This window comes from Salvelinus alpinus, chromosome 4, assembly GCF_045679555.1.
Source record: "Salvelinus alpinus chromosome 4, SLU_Salpinus.1, whole genome shotgun sequence".
Lineage (NCBI taxonomy): Eukaryota > Metazoa > Chordata > Actinopteri > Salmoniformes > Salmonidae > Salvelinus > Salvelinus alpinus.
In genome coordinates this window covers 39,388,606-39,407,976 of record NC_092089.1, presented here as the reverse complement: position 1 = coordinate 39,407,976, position 19,371 = coordinate 39,388,606, and the positions used below count along the sequence as shown (strand labels likewise).

Genomic DNA, 19,371 nt, shown 5'->3' with positions numbered 1-19,371 from the left:
GTGACATGGAGTATGCATTACTGCACAAACAGACTGGCATGATTGCATTGTAAAGTATGCTATGTATTCCAAATCAATTATTACAGGCCTGTCTGGGTCGGCCCTGTACATGTGAAAGGGAAATCCTTTGAGGTATTCTTATTCAACGTGTAACCCATATGAGACTACCAATGAGTCTATTACAGGATTCCACTATAAACAGGTGCACAGGATGTCTGCCCAAGAACCTCTTTATAATTGTTCAATAAAACCAATAAAAGTGATGATTTGACTTCTGCTCAGTATTTTCACCTTTTAAAAACGTCTGATCTGGTCAAGGGTGTTGTCTGTCTCTGTGCTGTCAGTTTGGATGTTGTCTGCATTGCAAATGATGGAACTGAAGATAAGCTTTTCAGGAGATTTGCATGTTAAATAGGCTGTGCCTGTCCTTGTAGATTGCGACTGTGCACACGTGCAGAAGTCGCAACAACAAAGCATCGACTAGCATTAGAATTAGATTCCATTTAGACTCGCCTAACCAAGTGTACACTCTCATATTTGAGGTTATGGCGGCGGATGAATGGCACAACACAATGGGCCTCAGAATCTCATCACGGTATCTCTGCATTCAAATTGCCATCGATAAAATGCAAATTTGAGTGTGTAGCTTATACCTGCCCAAATTTGTGCACAGAGAGAAATACGCTTTTTGTGCATATGGAACATTTCTGGGATCTTTATTTCAGCTCATGAAACATGTTACCAACACTTTACATGTTACATTTTTATTTTTGTTCAGTGTAGCATTAGCGCAATGACTGGAAGTCTATGGGTATCTGCTAGCATGCTTGTTAAACTACCTCTGACTTCCTTCATACCGGACACAGACATAAAAATTGTATCTACGAGCTCATCTGACTCGCGGAAGTAGATATAGGGCATCATTGCCTAAATTCCGAAGTATCCCTTTAATGACCAAACTTTCCATAGTAGCGCTGCCATTAAGATGTTGAATGTCCATACAGGGCAGTACATTTGTCATTATAAGGACTGGCAACCCCATCCATACATCTGGTAGATTGGGGTGTGGTTATGAATAAGAAGGGGTGAAGAGGCTGAGGTTCACTACATGACCAAAAGTATGTGGACACCTGTGTGTCAAACATCTATTTCCAAAATCATGGGCATTAATATGGAGTTGGTCCCCCATTTGCTGCTATAACAGCCTCCACTCTTCTGGGAAGACATTCCACTAGATGTTGGAACATTTCTGCAGGGATTTGCTTCCCTTCAGCCACAAGAGCATTTGTGAGGTCAGGCACTTGCTTCCTTTTAGCCACAATAGCATTAGTGAGGTCGGGCACTGATGTTGGGCAATTAGGCCTGGCTCGCAGTCGGCGTTCCAATTCATCCCAAAGGTGTTCGATGGGGTTGATGTCAGAACTCTGTGCAAGCCAATCAAGTTCTTCCACACCAATCTTGATGAACCATTTCTGTATGGACCTCGCTTTGTGCACGGGAGCATTGTCATGCTGAAACAGGAAAGGTCCTTCCCCAAACTGTTGCCACAAAGTTGGAAGCACAGAAACGTCTAGAATGTCATTGTATGCTGTAGCATTAATATTTCCCTTCACTGAAACCAAGGGGCCTAGGGCGAACTATGAAAAACAGCCCAGATCATTATTCCTCCTACACCAAACTTTACAGTTGTCACTAAGCATTCATGTAGGTAGCGTTCGCCTGGCATCCCCCAAACCCAGATTCATCCTTCTGGACTGCCAGATGCTGAAGAGTGATTCATCACTCCAGACAACGCGTTTCCACTACTTTAGAGTCCAACGGCGCTGAGCTTTACACCACTCCAGACGACGCTTGGCATTGCGCATGATCTAAGGCTTGTTAAGTCGTTAAAATGTTAAACATTTTACTTTAAAATAAACATTTTATTAGGAAATGTATCAGATTGAGCATAATTAGGATCTTGGTTTATGACATATATACAAAGCGAAAACGTACTCACAGATATTACAGTAATTTAAAACAAAGGCTCTTTAAATCAGATTTCACAAAAATACAAAGACAATGTGCAGAAAGTTAAGCTCCACTCAGTGCCATGTCTCCAACAGCAAACTAAATATTACAGACTTCTTCAAACTTCTTAATCGTGTGAAAAACATAATAATTTTCAATCAGAACCTAAAATGAATGAATAAAAACTGTATTTAATAATTATAGGCAAAGGTTTTGATTTAGATGAGTCATGATGATAGACCGGTCTTGATATATAGGTGTGTGTGTGTGTCTGCTCTCTAAGCTAAAACAGTCAGCAGAACAGGATGATAGTCAGCCCAAAGAGGATGGAGCAGAGTAGAGCCGGGCCATCTGAACAACTCTTCTCTCTCTCACAGGTTTCTGGTTTACTCATTTTCAAACTTGCTGTATGGGTGGTCAGAGTCAGGGACAAGACCTGTAAAAACAAATACAGAGAGAGAAATAAAAAGGAAAGATGGGGAACATTGAAAAACAGTGATTAGAAGCTGTTACGTTATGACTGGGCTGTGTAGGGGTTGTACAGAGGCTGTCAAGAGCATAGAGATCCTATTACATTACTAGAAACATTAACCCTCAAAGTTCCAGAATGTGGTCAAAATGGCAACCTTATATTGGTCAGGGAAAAATCCAAACGAGTCTAATTGGAATGAATGGCAGTAGAGGCATAATCCTGATATGTGATATTAGAAATTGTGTTATAGAATTGTCTCCCGAAAATACTGTCATAATTATAAATACAGTTTATATTGGGATTTATACAAATGTTATGTTTAAATAGCCTCTAAAATATATGCAAACAGACCATAAATGTCAAATGTTTTGTTATCTTGGAAAACTATATGATATTTGTATTTTTTTATTTAACTAGGCAAGTCAGTTAAGAACAAATTCTGATTTACAATGACGGCTTACCCCGGCCAAACCTGGACGTCCAGGTTTGGCCGGGGTAAGCCGTCATTGTAAATCAGAATTTGTTTGGTACAGCCTGGATTCGAACCAGGGCCTCTTGCACTGAGATGCAGTGCCTTAGACCGCTGCGCCACTCAGGAACCATAATGATAAAATCAGTACTTGTTGCATTTACAACTTGTCTAAGACCTATCATCAACTGATAGCAGCCAGTGCATGGCTGTGGATTGACTGCATTGTTTGAATGCAATGTTGGCAAATTGGTAGTTAAGTTAAAACCCTAATGGAATCATTCCTCTAAAACGGCCTGGCTGGCTAGCTAGCTAACAAACATACAGTGCAGATAAATTATTCAAATTCATTATTTTACACAATATCTTAACACAGCACTGGCAAACCATGGTTGATCAACTCCCTGACAAAATGGCTAACATTTTCCCATCATAAGAAGGTTCATGTTCATCATGGTATTATACAGTGGGCTCCAAAATGACTGGCACCCCTGACTGGCAATGCACAAACAATACTTCAAAAAATATAAACTGTAAAATTATAGAGATAAACTCAAAATACCAACATGTGAGAAATACTGTACTTTATTAATGTTTCAATGGAACCCACCAAAATCATACAATTATTTAATACAAAATACATTTCACCAAAATCAAGGTTTCATAATTATTGGCACTCCTCATTTAGTACTTAGTGCCACCACCTCTGACAGGGATAACAGCATGGTCTTTTCCTGTAATGTTTGACAAGGTTAAGGAACACATTTGGAGGGATTTTGGACCATTCCTCTATGCAGATCCTTTCAAGATCCTTCACATTCTTGGGTTTGCGCTTATCAACTGCCCTCTTCAACTCAGCCCACAGGTTTTCGATTGGATTGAGGTCTGGCGACTGAGATGGCCATGGCAGAACATTGATTTTGTTGTCACAGAACCATCTGTGTGGATCTTGAGGTATGTTTTGGGTCATTGTCTTGTTGGAAAGTCCACATACGGCCAAGTCCCAGCCTTCTGGCAGAGGCAACCAGATTGTCAGCCAAAATTGCCTGGTACTTGGTGGAATTCATTATGCCATCAATCTTAACCAGTGCCTCTGGACCTCTGGAATTAAAACATCACTGACCCACCACCGTATTTCACCGCGAGTATGAGGTGCCTCTCCTCTGTTTTGACGGCAAACATGCCGATGCTGTATCTGACCAAAACGTTTAATTCTGTTCTCATTTGACCAGAGCACCTTCTTCCAATCATAATTTAAATGACGTTTGGCAAACTAAGCGCTTGCGTCTGTGTCTTGGGGTCATTAAGGGCTTTCTTCTGGCAACCCTTCCAAAGAGCCTGTGGTTGTGGAGGTTGCGTCTGTTAGTGCTTTTTGAAACCTGGTGACCCCAAGACGCCACCAAGGCCTGCAATTCTTTCACAGTGATTCTTGGGGATTTTGTTGCTTCTCACGATCCTCCTCCCTATCCTGGGGGCCAAAATGCATTTACTTCCTCTACCCGTGAGGTTTTCATTTGAATTTTTTTATAATTGCCCTGAGAGTGCTCCGTGGTATATTCAATCGTTTGTGGATCTTCTTGTAGCCATTACCAGATTTATGAAGGTCTACAACCATCTGTCCCTTTTGAACTGCCAGTTCTTTTCTTTTCATGGTGTTGGATGACAAAGGGATATTGATGCGTGTTACCTCATTTTTATACCCTAGTGAAAAAGGAAGTGATGTAATGGCTCAATATAGTTCCTTAATAACACTTAGATAAACTTAAATAAGTGGTATTTAATTCCTGGTTTAATTTTGGTAGATGTTATTTACAATAATATTTAAGGGTGCCATTAATTGTGAAACCTTGAGTTGGAGGACATTGATATTTAATTAAATCAATTATTTTGTTGGGTTCTATTGAAACATTAATAAAGTACAGTATTTTTCACATGTTGGTATTTTGAGTTTATCTCTATAATTATATTGTTTACATTTTTTTGAAGTATTGTTTGTGCATTGCCAGTCAGGGGTGCCAGTCATTTTGGAGCCCACTGTATATAGTTACACTGTCTAGGGGTTGTACAGAGGCTGCCAAGTGGGGATTGTACAGAGGCTGCCAAGGGGGGATTGTACAGAGGCTGCCAAGTGGGGATTGTACAGAGGCTGCCAAGGGGGGATTGTACAGAGGCTGCCAAGGGGGGATTGTACAGAGGCTGCCAAGGGGGGATTGTACAGAGGCTGCCAAGGGGGGATTGTACAGAGGCTGCCAAGGGGGGATTGTACAGAGGCTGCCAAGGGGGGGAGGGGGGTTGTACAGAGGCTGCCAAGGGGGGGGGGGGTTGTACAGAGGCTGCCAAGGGGGGGGGGGGGTTGTACAGAGGCTGCCAAGGGGGGGGTTGTACAGAGGCTGCCAAGGGGGGGGGGTTGTACAGAGGCTGCCAAGTGGGGGGTTGTACAGAGGCTGCCAAGGGGGGGTTGTACAGAGGCTGCCAAGGGGGTGATTGTACAGAGGCTGCCAAGGGGGTGATTGTACAGAGGCTGCCAAGGGGGGGGGTTGTACAGAGGCTGCTAAGGGGGGGGTTGTACAGAGGCTGCTAAGGGGGTGATTGTACAGAGGCTGCCAAGGGGGGGGTTGTACAGAGGCTGCTAAGGGAGGGGGTTGTACAGAGGCTGCTAAGGGGGTGATTGTACAGAGGCTGCCAAGGGGGGGGTTGTACAGAGGCTGCTAAGGGGGGGGTTGTACAGAGGCTGCTAAGGGGGGGGTTGTACAGAGGCTGCTAAGGGGGGGGTTGTACAGAGGCTGCTAAGTGGGGTGATTGTACAGAGGCTGCCAAGTGGGGGGATTGTACAGAGGCTGCCAAGGGGGGGATTGTACAGAGGCTGCCAAGGGGGGGATTGTACAGAGGCTGCCAAGGGGGGGATTGTACAGAGGCTGCCAAGTGGGGGGTTGTACAGAGGCTGCCAAGGGGGGGGTTGTACAGAGGCTGCTAAGGGGGGGGGGGTTGTACAGAGGCTGCCAAGGGGGGGGTTGTACAGATGCTGCTAAGGGGGTTGTACAGATGCTGCTAAGGGGGGGGGGGGGTTGTACAGAGGCTGCTAAGGGGGGGGGATTGTACAGAGGCTGCCAAGTGGGGGGTTGTACAGAGGCTGCCAAGGGGGGGGTTGTACAGAGGCTGCTAAGGGGGGGGGGTTGTACAGAGGCTGCCAAGGGGGGGGTTGTACAGATGCTGCTAAGGGGGTTGTACAGATGCTGCCAAGATGATGGGAATGTGGTGCAGGTCACTAGGTGTTGTTTGATCTCTGAGGATTGACTGAGTGAAAGGCACACACACACACACACACACACACACACACACACACACACACACACACACACACACACACACACACACACACACACACACACACACACACACACACACACACACACACACACACACACACACACACACACACACACAGCTTGTTTGAGTAGCAGACAAATGCCAAGCGGTCCCTAATGTACATAGACTTCAGTAAGCAGGGGGCATGTGAAGGAGACCACCATCCATCACTCTGTCATGTTGTCCATAAAGAAATTCACAATTGATGTGGAACTGCAACCGAGACATTAACACATACACACACCTCGAGAACGGCAAGGCAATGTATGGAAAGATATCAAACTTGACAACACATCAATAACAGAGAAATATTCACTAGGAATAGTCATTTTTCAGAGAGCTTTAGAGTTATGCTACCCCCCTCTCACACTTAACCAGAAGCAGATGTCTTCATACAACCCCCCTCTCTTCAGTCCCAGGGTCAGAGGCCTAGCATAGAGCAGAGGTTACAGTATCAGACCCCAGAGACACTCTGCCCTGCTTGTATCATAACACCCATAATTCCTATAGACTGACTAAGGACTGAAAAATGCCGGTGACTTTCCCAAAAATCCTAGTTTTTCCAAAAACGTCAGTTGGATAATTCCTGAAATAAGGAGGGAATAAGCAGGAAGTCCGGAAATCCCACCCGCATTTCGGTCAACCCCTGGGACTGACTGCAGTGCTCATATCTCCCATCCTTCCTATTCACCCCAGGGAGCCCTCTGCCCTACAGACTGCTGCTCATTCCTAGTCACCTCACCTCTGTGCTCCCCCCACTCTCCTACACTGTCTGGCATACTGAATAAACCAGCTAACCGAGCCTTACGGGTTGTTACAGTATTCAGAATCAAGATATGACCTGAGACCGAGTTGGTCTGTGTTTCTGTATCAATGTTTCAACATGGGGAACTGTGTGCATTGTGCTGACCTGTATTAACATGCAGACGGTAATGAGATGCCCAATATCTGACATCCAAAGTGTGACGCATCGTGTTAGAATTGATTTCGAGAGACTTGAGGTAGAGGAACCAATATGTGGGCTGCTTTGGGACACGTTCACTACGCTGAATAATGCATTAATGTGACCGAGGATGGAAATTCAATAAGCAACACCCTAGAAAATATGGAAATGGACGGCCCTATGGATCGAGGACAATGAATGCTGAATGCTCATCCCATTACACCCATGTAAAGTACATCAGGTCACAGAACAGTAAGAGGCTTGTAAATGTACAGTCTCAGAAGACTAATTGCATAAGAGGTTAGAGGGAGTCCTTGGTTCATATTAGATAGAAGATAAGTTGCTAGTAAAAAGTTGAGACATACCGTTGTATAAATGTATGTAGTTCTGTCCTTGAGCTGTTCTGTATCACGTTTCATGTTTTGTGTGGACCCCAGGAAGAGTAGCTGATGCTATGGCAACAGTTAATGTGGATCCTAATAAAATAGCTAAAATAATGATACGTACCATACTTCTTGCGGATGTCATCATGCCTCACCTTCCTCTCCACCTTCCTGTCAGAGTAGAGGACAACGCTAGTCATGTTCTATCACACAGTAACATGACAACAAGCAACACTGGAACATGTAATAACCCGCTAACAGAAGAACACAGCGCAGGATAATGAACATTAGGACATGAAGGATTTATAAAGTCTTCTCAGTCAGTACTTCTGGGTAATGTAGGATTTATAAAGTCTTCTCAGTCAGTACTTCTGGGTAATGTAGGATTTATAAAGTCTTCTGTCAGTACTTCTGGGTAATGAAGGAGATTGTGAATACAAGCCTCATACTTTATAAACCACCAGTCAGTGAGCACTGTTACATGCACACAATTACACAATTATTGTGGATAGTCAGATTAATATAATAGTTTGTTAAAAACGTTGACATGTTTTGCAAGAAGAACGATTTCCCAAATAATCCTGTTTACATGGACACGTCTGAACGGGACTTTTGATAAATGCAGAAAATAGCCAATCCCAAAAAGAATTCTACCACAGCGACCATGTTATTTTTTCGAAGCCTATTTGATTCTGAGTTAGGACGTATAAAGTTTGTATGTGAAAATAATTTCTAAGATGCATTCTTTCAGTTTTTCCAAACTCACTTCACTCGTGCATAAGAGGGAGGCTTGTGCTGGCAAATGTGCAGATCAATTACACCGCTGGAACACGGATTAAACTGTTTACATGTCCTAATAACTCCAGAGATTGCTCTGAAAACCAGGTGTTATAATCTGCGTATGCTTACTTTGATTTAAACCGTATGCTGATTAAGCTAAGCAGACTAAGGTGTTTACATGACTATTGCCATACTTGGCCTACTGCCATAATCACTTTAATATCCAATTATTATTGTGCATGTAAACGTACTCAGTCAGTGGGTGTTTCTGCTAAACTTGTTACATGTTGTTTCACACTGCCGCTTTTAGCACCTCAGCTTTCTCACCAGTGACACTTCACAGTTCCTGCACCATACTCCCCAGCCTCCTCAGAGGAGCCCCGCTTAATGGAACAACTTTGCCCAAGCTGCAAATACCTTTTCAAGTCAACTTACGGACTGCAGTAGCGGAGATATCAAATATGGTTGTCAAAAGCAATCAATAACAAAAGTGGCATCTATATCTGTCCTCTACAAACAAAAAGTTGACTCCACCCTCAATCTTGCTGAACGAAGCTGCCATGCCTTAAAGTGGCAGCATTAAGCCTTTAGACATCTGACATAATTTAAGGCAGCTTTAGTGTCATTGTTTACCTCTCCATGGCCCCTGATAGAGGCTCGTAAACAACAACACGCTGTGTTTTACACCGGCATGGCCAGCAGTAGGTGAAATACGAGCACAGGGCAAGCTGAGGAGCCTGCCATCGCTCTAACTTTATGGGGGACACAAAGGAGGCAGGGAGGGGAGGTGGTTGTGATTGTTTTGTTGGCCCCTCCAGGGACGTAAATTCACTGGGTCCCCAGTGGCAGTCCCATACAAAGACAGACAGTGTAAATCAGTCTGGGCTCTTTAATGCCAGGTAGTGATCTTGGGAGCAGCAATCAGCGGAGGCAGGCAGGCTGACAACACAGGGAGCAGAGGCTGTCCTGACCACCATCTGTCTCCCCCACCTCCCTCCCTCTCAGCTGACTGACTCCCACATAACCATGCACGAAGGCAACAAGTAGGAGGGGAGGGTGAGCAACCGGAAGAAAATGAATAAGAGCGAGAGGGTTGAATACAATCTCAAAAGACTCAAGTGCACTCTGTCTATCTAAACTCGCTCTCTAACGCTGTCTTAGACCTCCCTAAACCCCTTGGTTTGATAAACTTAACCTAAACCCTGTGTTATTTCAATGGGACATTCCCCAACATAGAGATACAGTAAGAGTCGGTGGAGTTTGGATGGTGTGGATGTGGTAACTTATGTCTGTTTAGTTGTTCTGTAGAACGTTCCCCATCTGTGGCTCAGATGACAGAGGGCTCTTAGCTGTGCCCTAACCTCTCCATCTGCAGACTCTGGGGACGTGCTGTAATCTCTCTAGAGGCTCCCTCCTCTCCCATGGTGCCTAAAACAGGCCTGGGTCCTCTCTGTTCCCATCAGAACACCAACACTGTCTATGTAGGTCAGTACACTAACACAGACTATAGTGGTTTGATCTACATCAGGAACTGACTGAGTGAATATACTCTACATTCCCTGGCTTGATAGAAGAACGGTTCACAGAGGCTGATTTAATTCAGAAACACACTGTGAGCCTAGACTCCCCAGTACACCACATGATAAACTTACTGTTACCGACAGTCTTTCTGCATGACTGACTGCTCACCACGTTAAACAATACATCAGGCTATCCTCGGTGGACGACAGGCGGGAAACAATTGAAAGGCTGAAACATTTATGTAAAGGGAGGGTTTCCAGACCAGCTTTAGTACACCGTGATTCAGTGTAGGAGGAAGTGTGGCTCAGAATCCCATTACTACCACTACACTACAAGATGTAGTAGCATGTTCTATACTCACCACACACTTATGACCTCATTATCAGCTGCTAAGGACTCAGAGCTGGAGTCAGTGATTACAATCCTCTCGGTTGGCGTTTGGACGGGCACACACACACACACAACACACACACACACAACACACACACACACACACACCACACACACACACTTCTCCTGGGGACGGTTCTGCTTGAAGAGCCGCAGGCACAACTCACCAACTGTTCAAATCCCCACCCCTGACAGAGAACGTCTCTATAGATGATCACCAGCAACAAAGTAGAAACCTCTGAATCTGACTAGGTAGCTGTGGGAAGCGCTTTCGATCATTGAAACGGATACAAGCACCTCCCCAAAAATCTAAGCAACTAACAGTGTGGGCTCACACAAATGATTGTGTTGATAAAATGGGGCATCTTTTAGTAGTGGTTTGAAAGCTAGTGTGAAGCAGAGGGTGCGATAACTAAGGAATCCTTACCGTTCATCAGCACGCTGTCTGATCTCCTCTCTCCTCCTGGCAAACCTCTCCTCATCTCTGTCTGGCCTGGTGAGACACAAAGACAGAGGCAGCGTTACAATCACCTTGAAACATCACAGTTTACAGACAGAGACACACTAGCACAGATTGGTCTGAGAACACACTTTCTTTGTACAGTATATGATATACTTTGTCTCCAAGTGGAAATGAGACTTGGATAGTATTCCTTGTCAACAATAACACTGCGAGATCTGTTGTATAGAACGGCTGTTGCTGTTGCTCTTCACGTTGCATAGATGCTGCCAACAAGAAGTAATCCTGTATCCTGTTATTCTGCTGCTTGTGTTTAATGCAAAAAGTGAGGCTGCTGTTGTGTAAGCTTGGAAAGGGGAGAGGTTCTGACAGGTGAGAGGTTCTGCTGGGGAAACGAGAGAGGTGTCATCTTTGTTAATTGGATGTAATCTTAAAATGGAACAAATAATTTTGCCAATATATGCAGAGGCATTCCAATGATTGGGAGGTGAGAAATATGAACTGTGTGAGCGTCTGTAGAATTTCATTTCGGACAGACATGTTGTTTCATCTTCACGGCCTTCATGTTTAGTTAGGATAGATGATTGAGCTGCACAGAGTGGGTGCATTTAAAATGGCTGCCAATCAGGGTGTCAGGCCAGCAAGCATTTGATTGACATGCCGTTTTAAAACATTCCGCTATGTAGTGACAGTTTCTTCTTCCTCCCTCCTAGAATCACATAACAAGCAGGACAGGATCACCATCCAGGACTGTACCTACCGGTTTTAATAAAAGGGTATAATCACTGTACATGGATGGTGCACGTGAATAGAGATTAGCATTTTGAATAATTTCATGTTGGATGTAACAAAGGATATGAGTAATTTCAGCACATTTATGAGGAGTCTGATATGGTTAGTGTGGAGGTTTTCCCAGGATAATGATCAAGACTGACTGATAAAGCCCTTGCCATTCTTTGCAAGTATCCCTTAATATTAGGTGAGAAAGGGCAATTCTGTGACATCACTTCCTGTATTACCCTGATTGACGTTTCTTGCAGCAACAGCAGCAGCAGCAACAGACTGCAATGCTGATGATGATGGTCCCGCCTAACACTGCCATGGCAATGATCAGAGCCTCGAAGTTCACTGGAAAAGAGAACAGGTCAAAGGTCAAGATATGAACAAACAACATGCTTCAAGTTTATTCGATTTTTAAGTGAATTTCACACACGTTCACAACACTGTCCTTTATCAAGAATGAAGAGAACATTTCATTATTCATGTGATTATGCATTTATTCTATCCTAATGTAGGTATATGACTAATAAACCCATGAGTAATCAAACAGATTCAAATTAGGGATGTATCAAATCAAATTTTATTAGTCACATACACATGGTTAGCAGATGTTAATGCGAGTGTAGCGAAATGCTTGTGCTTCTAGTTCCGACAATGCAGTAATAACCAACAAGTAATCTAACCTAACAATTCCACAACTACTACCTTATACACACACACAAGTGTAAAGGGATAAAGAATATGTACATAAAGATATATGAATGAGTGGTGGTACAGAACGGCATGGCAAGATGCAGTAGATGGTATAGAGTACGGTATATACATATGAGATGAGTACTGTAGGGTATGTAAACATAAAGTGGCATAGTTTAAAGTGGCTAGTGGTACATGTATTGCATAAAGATGGCAAGATGCAGTAGATGATATAGAGTACAGTATATACATATGAGATGGGTAATGTAGGGTATGTAAACATTATATTAAGTGGCATTGTTTAAAGTGGCTAGTGGTACATTTTTACATAATTTCCATCAATTCCCATTTTTAAAGTGGCTGGAGTTGAGTCAGTATGTTGGCAGCGGCCGCTAAATGTTAGTGGTGGCTGTTTAACAGTCTGATGGCCTTGAGATAGAAGCTGTTTTTCAGTCTCTCGGTCCCTGCTTTGATGCACCTGTACTGACCTCGCCTTCTGGATGATAGCGGGGTGAACAGGCAGTGGCTTGGGTGGTTGTTGTCCTTGATGATCTTTATGGCCTTCCTGTGACATCGGGTGGTGTAGGTGTCCTGGAGGGCAGGTAGTTTGCCCCCGGTGGTGCGTTCTGCAGACCTCACTACCCTCTGGAGAGCCTTACGGTTGTGGGCGGAGCAGTTGCCGTACCAGGCGGTGATACAGCCCGACAGGATGCTCTCGATTGTGCATCTGTAGAAGTTTGTGAGTGCTTTTGGTGACAAGCCGAATTTCTTCAGCCTCCTGAGGTTGAAGAGGCGCTGCTGCGCCTTCTTCACAACGCTGTCTGTGTGGGTGGACCAATTCAGTTTGTCCGTGATGTGTACACCGAGGAACTTAAAACTTTCCACCTTCTCCACTACTGACCCGTCGATGTGGATAGGGGGGTGCTCCCTCTGCTGTTTCCTGAAGTCCACAATCATCTCCTTTGTTTTGTTGACGTTGAGTGTGAGGTTATTTTCCTGACACCACACTCCGAGGGCCCTCACCTCCTCCCTGTAGGCCGTCTCGTCGTTGTTGGTAATCAAGCCTACCACTGTAGTGTCATCCGCAAACTTGATGATTGAGTTGGAGGCGTGCATGGCCACGCAGTCGTGGGTGAACAGGGAGTACAGGAGAGGGCTCAGAACGCACCCTTGTGGGGCCCCAGTGTTGAGGATCAGCGGGGTGGAGATGTTGTTACCTACCCTCACCACCTGGGGGCGGCCCGTCAGGAAGTCCAGGACCCAGTTGCACAGGGCGGGGTCGAGACCCAGGGTCTCGAGCTTGATGACGAGTTTGGAGGGTACTATGGTGTTAAATGCTGAGCTGTAATCGATGAACAGCATTCTCACATGGGTATTCCTCTTGTCCAGATGGGTTAGGGCAGTGTGCAGTGTGGTTGCGATTGCGTCGTCTGTGGACCTATTGGGTCGGTAAGCAAATTGGAGTGGGTCTAGGGTGTCCGGTAGGGTGGAGGTGATATGGTCCTTGACTAGTCTCTCAAAGCACTTCATGATGACGGAAGTGAGTGCTACGGGGCGGTAGTCGTTTAGCTCAGTTACCTTAGCTTTCTTGGGAACAGGAACAATGGTGGCCCTCTTGAAGCATGTGGGAACAGCAGACTGGGATAAGGATTGATTGAATATGTCCGTAAACACACCAGCCAGCTGGTCTGCGCATGCTCTGAGGACGCGGCTGGGAATGCCGTCTGGGCCTGCAGCCTTGCGAGGGTTAACACGTTTAAATGTTTTACTCACCTCGGCTGCAGTGAAGGAGAGCCCGCAGGTTTTGGTAGGGGGCCGTGTCAGTGGCACTGTATTGTCCTCAAAGCGGGCAAAAAAAGTTGTTTAGCCTGTCTGGGAGCAAGACATCCTGGTCCGCGACGGGGCTGGTTTTCTTTTTGTAATCCGTGATTGACTGTAGACCCTGCCACATACCTCTTGTGTCTGAGCTGTTGAATTGCGACTCGATTTTGTCTCTGTACTGGGACTTAGCCTGTTTGATTGCCTTGCGGAGAGAATAGCTACACTGTTTGTATTCGGTCATGCTTCCGGTCACCTTGCCCTGGTTAAAAGCAGTGGTTCGCGCTTTCAGTTTCACGCGAATGCTGCCGTCAATCCACGGTTTCTGGTTTGGGAATGTTTTAATCGTTGCTGTGGGTACGACATCGTCAATGCACTTCCTAATGAACTCGCTCACCGAATCAGCATATTCGTCAATATTGTTGTTGGACGCAATGCGGAACATATTCCAATCCGCGTGATCGAAGCAGTCTTGAAGCGTGGATTCAGATTGGTCGGACCAGCGTTGAACAGACCTGAGCGCGGGAGCTTGTTGTTTTAGTTTCTGTTTGTAGGCTGGAATCAACAAAATGGAGTCGTGGTCAGCTTTTCCGAAAGGGGGGCGGGGGAGGGCCTTATATGCGTCGCGGAAATTAGTATAACAATGATCTAGGGTTTTTCCAGCCCTGGTAGCACAATCGATATGCTGATAGAATTTAGGGAGTTTTGTTTTTAGATTAGCCTTGTTAAAATCCCCAGCTACGATGAATGCAGCCTCAGGGTGTGTGGTTTCCAGTTTACAAAGAGTCAGATAAAGTTCGTTCAGGGCCATCGATGTGTCTGCTTGGGGGGGAATATATACGGCTGTGATTATGATTGAAGAGAATTCCCTTGGTAGATAATGCGGTCGACATTTGATTGTGAGGAGTTCTAGATCAGGTGAACAGAATGACTTGAGTACCTGTGTGTTGTTATGATGATCACACCACGTCTCGTTAATCATAAGGCATACCCCCCCGCCCCTCTTCTTACCAGAAAGATGTTTGTTTCTGTCGGCGCGATGCATGAAGAAACCAGCTGGCTGCACCGACTCCGTTAGCGTCTCTTGAGTTAGCCATGTTTCCGTGAAGCAGAGCACGTTGCAATCCCTGATGTCTCTCTGGAATGCTACCCGTGCTCGGATTTCATCAACCTTATTGTCAAGAGACTGGACATTGGCGAGTAGTATGCTAGGGAGTGGAGCGCGATGTGCCCGTCTCCGAAGCCTGACCACGAGACCGCCTCGTTTGCCCCTTTTACGGCGTCACACAGGGTCGCCGGCTGGGATCAGATCCATTGTATTGGGTGGAAGGCAAAACACTGGATCCGTTTCGGGAAAGTCATATTCCTGGTAGGAACGATGATGAGTTGACGTTAATCGTATATTCAGTAGTTCCTCCCGACTGTATGTAATGAAACCTAAGATTACCTGGGGTACCGATGTAAGAAATAACACATAAAAAAACAAAATACTGCATATTTTCCAAGGAACGCGAAGCGAGGCGGCCATCTCTTTTCGGCGCCGATAACTATGTACAGACTGCACTGATGTTGATTGGTAGAGAAAGTCAGATATGCAGTATTATTTAATTAGACTGAGCAGTACCAGCCTGTGATTGAGTGATATGAAAAGCTCAGCTTGGCACTCAGACCACTATTCAACAATGCACCTTTGTTAGACATTACTGCCACCTGCTGGTGTGTTTCTGAAATTACAAGTGGGGTTTTATGTCAAGATTTTTGTACTTCCTAGATTTAGTTTGGACAAAATAAATGTTGGTCAAGAATTGTTGCATAATATTCTTCTTACCTTTGGGTTTTGAATGCATGAGTCACAAGTTGAGAAGGATTTAAACTGATTAGTAACTAGTTTGGACAAAGATGGTTGTTTCCAGATTCTCATGTCATAAAACATTGTATTCTTAATTAAATATGCCAATATGTGTCAGGGAGATTTTTAAATTTTTAATTTATTTAAATGATCATAACAACACTGTGGAATGTGTGTTATTCCTTATTATCTAGCCCTGGTATCTAACCCCATGGTTGTGCTCAGAAACCAGCCAGATACCGCATGCTGTTGTCATCTGTGGCCCAGAGGCCTGTGATCAGAGCCCCTGCAAGCAGCTTCAGCAGGCAGCCCCAGTGTGTGAGTGTGGATCAGTCAGTGGGGGGGCTCTTTAATCAACACAGAACAGCCAGAGGGGGCAGGCTGACTGACATCTACTAGGCCTGAATGAGCCACGGGCTGTTCACCCTGCTACCATCTAGAAGGCGGAGACAGTACAGGTGCATCAAAGCTGGGACCGAGACACAGGCATTAAACTCTAACTGTTTTAAAGTCCCTGAGAAGTTTCCTTCCTCTCTGGCAACTGAGTTAAAAATAATGCCTGTATCTTTGTAGTGATTGGGTATATTGATATACCACCCAAAGTGTAATTAATAACTTCAACATGTTCAGAGGGATATTCAATGTCTGCTTTTTTATTTTTTTACCCATCTACCAATAGGTGCCCTTCTTTGCGAGGCACTGGAAAACCTCCCTGGTTTTTGTGGTTGAATCTGTGTTTGAAATTCACTGCTCGACTGAGAGACCATACAGATAATTGTATGAGTGGGGTACCGAGATGAGGTGGTCATTCAAAAAACATGTTAAACACTATAATTACACTGACATTACGGAGTATTGTGTGTAGGCCAGTGACAAAATCTCTGCCTTTAACAAACAACCAAATGTAGAAAAAGTCAAGGGGCGTGAATACCTTCTCAGTGGCCTTTTTATTAGGAACACCACCCAGTTCACGAAAATGATTAGCTCCTACAGACAGTGAGTTACGTGGCCGTGGCTTACTATATAATGCAAGCAGACGCATTCCGTTATTGTTTGAACGTTAGAATGGGCAAAACGAGTGACCTAAGCGACTTTGAGCTTGGTATGATCGTCGGTGCCAAGCGCGCCCTTTTCCAGTATCTCAGAAACTGCCCAGCCTCCTGGACTTTACAGGCACAGTAGTGTCTAGGAATGGGGCGACAAACAAAAAACATCCAGTCAGCGGCAGTCCTGTGGGTGAAAACAGCTCGTTGATGAGCGAGGTCAAAGGAGAATGGCAAGAAATGTACAAGCTAACAGGCGGGCCACAAACAGGCAAATAACGGCACAGTTCAAAAGCGGTGTGCAGAACTCTTCGGTCCTTGTCACGGATTGGCTATTGCAGCAGACGACCACACCTGGTTCCACTCCTATCAGCTAAAAACAAGAAGAAGCGGCTCCAGTGGGAACACGAGCAGTACATGACCTCATCCTGCCTGGTGTCAACAGTATAGGCTGCTGGTGGTGTAATGGTGTGGGGAATGTTTTCCTGGCACACGTTAAGTCCTGTGATACCAATTGAGCAACGTTTTAACACCACACCTTGTAGAATCCATGCCCCGAAGAATTTAGGCTCCACCAACCACAATCAGATGTACTATTCTGTATTAATCTGACTGTTGCTATATTGACCTTAACAGACACCCAACTAAGCATGTGGTCCGCCATGGGCTGATGTGGGTACAGGGCAGGCTTTTGTTCTAGCAAAGTAGTAACACACTTGATTACACTAATTCATGTCTAAATCGAACACTACAATAAGTTGATGAGAATTAAAGCCTGCACCCATATCAGGAGGTCTAATGGGAGGTCACATCAAGTAAAACTTAATTTCACTCACCCCAACACACTCCCCATCGTGCCTGTGACAGTTTACACACTGCAGGTGGAGGCAGAATGTAGCTCACTGGGTAGTCTGTGCACGTGTCGTTGGTCATGCACCACAGGCACTGAGAAAAGACAAGGCACTCATCATTAGCCTATTACTTCAATTCTCAGAGTTGATATGTGCAGGATCACCTATTCCCTGTCTTCACCCATGTCCTTGACTGTGTCCATCAATTGATGTATTTCTATTAGTAATGGGGGGTGGTGAATTGATCATTACATAGAGTTATTCTTTTTGACGATATATCATATTGCATCGTTTTGACAATATCACAATATTACTTTTGTGCTAGTTGGCTGTACCTATACAAAACTCCAGTATCTTTCCTTCAAATATTGTTTTCAATATTTTTTAATTGGTAGCCAATTTGTTTACAGTACTTTATTTCCATAACTGCTCAAAACTTGTTTTCTCATGGTTCTCGTCCCTGTGCAGCAGACATATGGTGCACAATATGTTTGGAACATCGAATCGCAATACATTTGGAATAATGAGAATCATAATATATATCGTATCGGCATCTAAGTATAGTGATAATATCGTATAGTTAGTTCCCTGCTCTAATTTATATTGAATAACTTAAAATGGATTCAGACAGATTACTTGCAATGATGTGACCCTTGTACAAAATGGTACAAATTGACACAAAATATATATATATATTATTGAACATAGACCGAGTGATAACGTTAACTTAGTAGCGAAGGATATAGAGACTATAATGCTTTACAAATAGGAAGTGTTACATAATATTCTGCTTACCTTTGGGTTTTGAGTGCACGAGTCACAAGTTGAGAAGGCTTTGCAAGCTGAAATGAAAGGAAATGTCTGTTCTTATTTGAATTCAGTAAGTCTTTAGCTCTGCTAAAAACTAGGCTAAATCGCCATACTGTCTATAATTGTGCAGGTCACACCAACTCAAAGTTGATGATTTTTGCTAACCTCGCAAGCTAACGTTAGCTGATGACGCATTTCAGTTATAGTTAGCTAACTAGCCATCGAGACCTTGGAAGCGACATAATGCAAACAAATACATGTAACGAGCAATGACAATACTGAATGCTGTTGATACATTTCGTAACCAAAAATGTAGGAATAGTATCTTACAATTCAATGGCGTTGGCGTAGTACTAGTGTGACATTCTGCTCGGCTAACGAGGACACAGGTTACAGCCACAACAACAAGCAATGAGCTCATGATTCCTCTCTCTGTTTTAATCATGTTATGATGCTATTTTTAATTACTCTATCTAGCTACACCTTTCACTTTCTAAAGCAAGCAAAAACGTAACTCCTGAAGTTGCCAAGAGCGTTCTAGCTAATAATCTAAACAAACGACGGAGTTACTTCCTGGTTCTCTTCTAGGTTGAAGATACTTTCCATTAAAGGACAAAAAAGCACATACTGACACCTAGTGCAGGGCGCAGTACAAGCGAGAGTGCTCACATTATCCACCAGGTTGCGGTACAACACCATCAGTCTGGTACCTGCAGAGGAAAAAAATACGAAT

At 44.3% G+C, this 19,371-nt stretch overlaps 1 protein-coding gene across 1 annotated transcript; it reads right to left on the bottom strand.

Annotated features, from left to right (window-relative positions):
* Positions 1-699: 699 nt before the first annotated feature.
* On the bottom strand, positions 700-19,352 carry LOC139573495 (pituitary tumor-transforming gene 1 protein-interacting protein-like). The gene is made up of 7 exons (XM_071397001.1): positions 18,969-19,352; positions 18,624-18,670; positions 17,814-17,922; positions 11,814-11,922; positions 10,762-10,827; positions 7,768-7,814; positions 700-2,446 (listed from the first exon to the last, which is right to left on the bottom strand). Exons 1-7 carry the CDS (start codon positions 19,081-19,083, stop codon positions 2,397-2,399), a joined length of 543 nt encoding a protein of 180 aa, XP_071253102.1. The 5' UTR covers positions 19,084-19,352; the 3' UTR covers positions 700-2,396.
* Between the last annotated feature and the right edge of the window lie 19 nt (positions 19,353-19,371).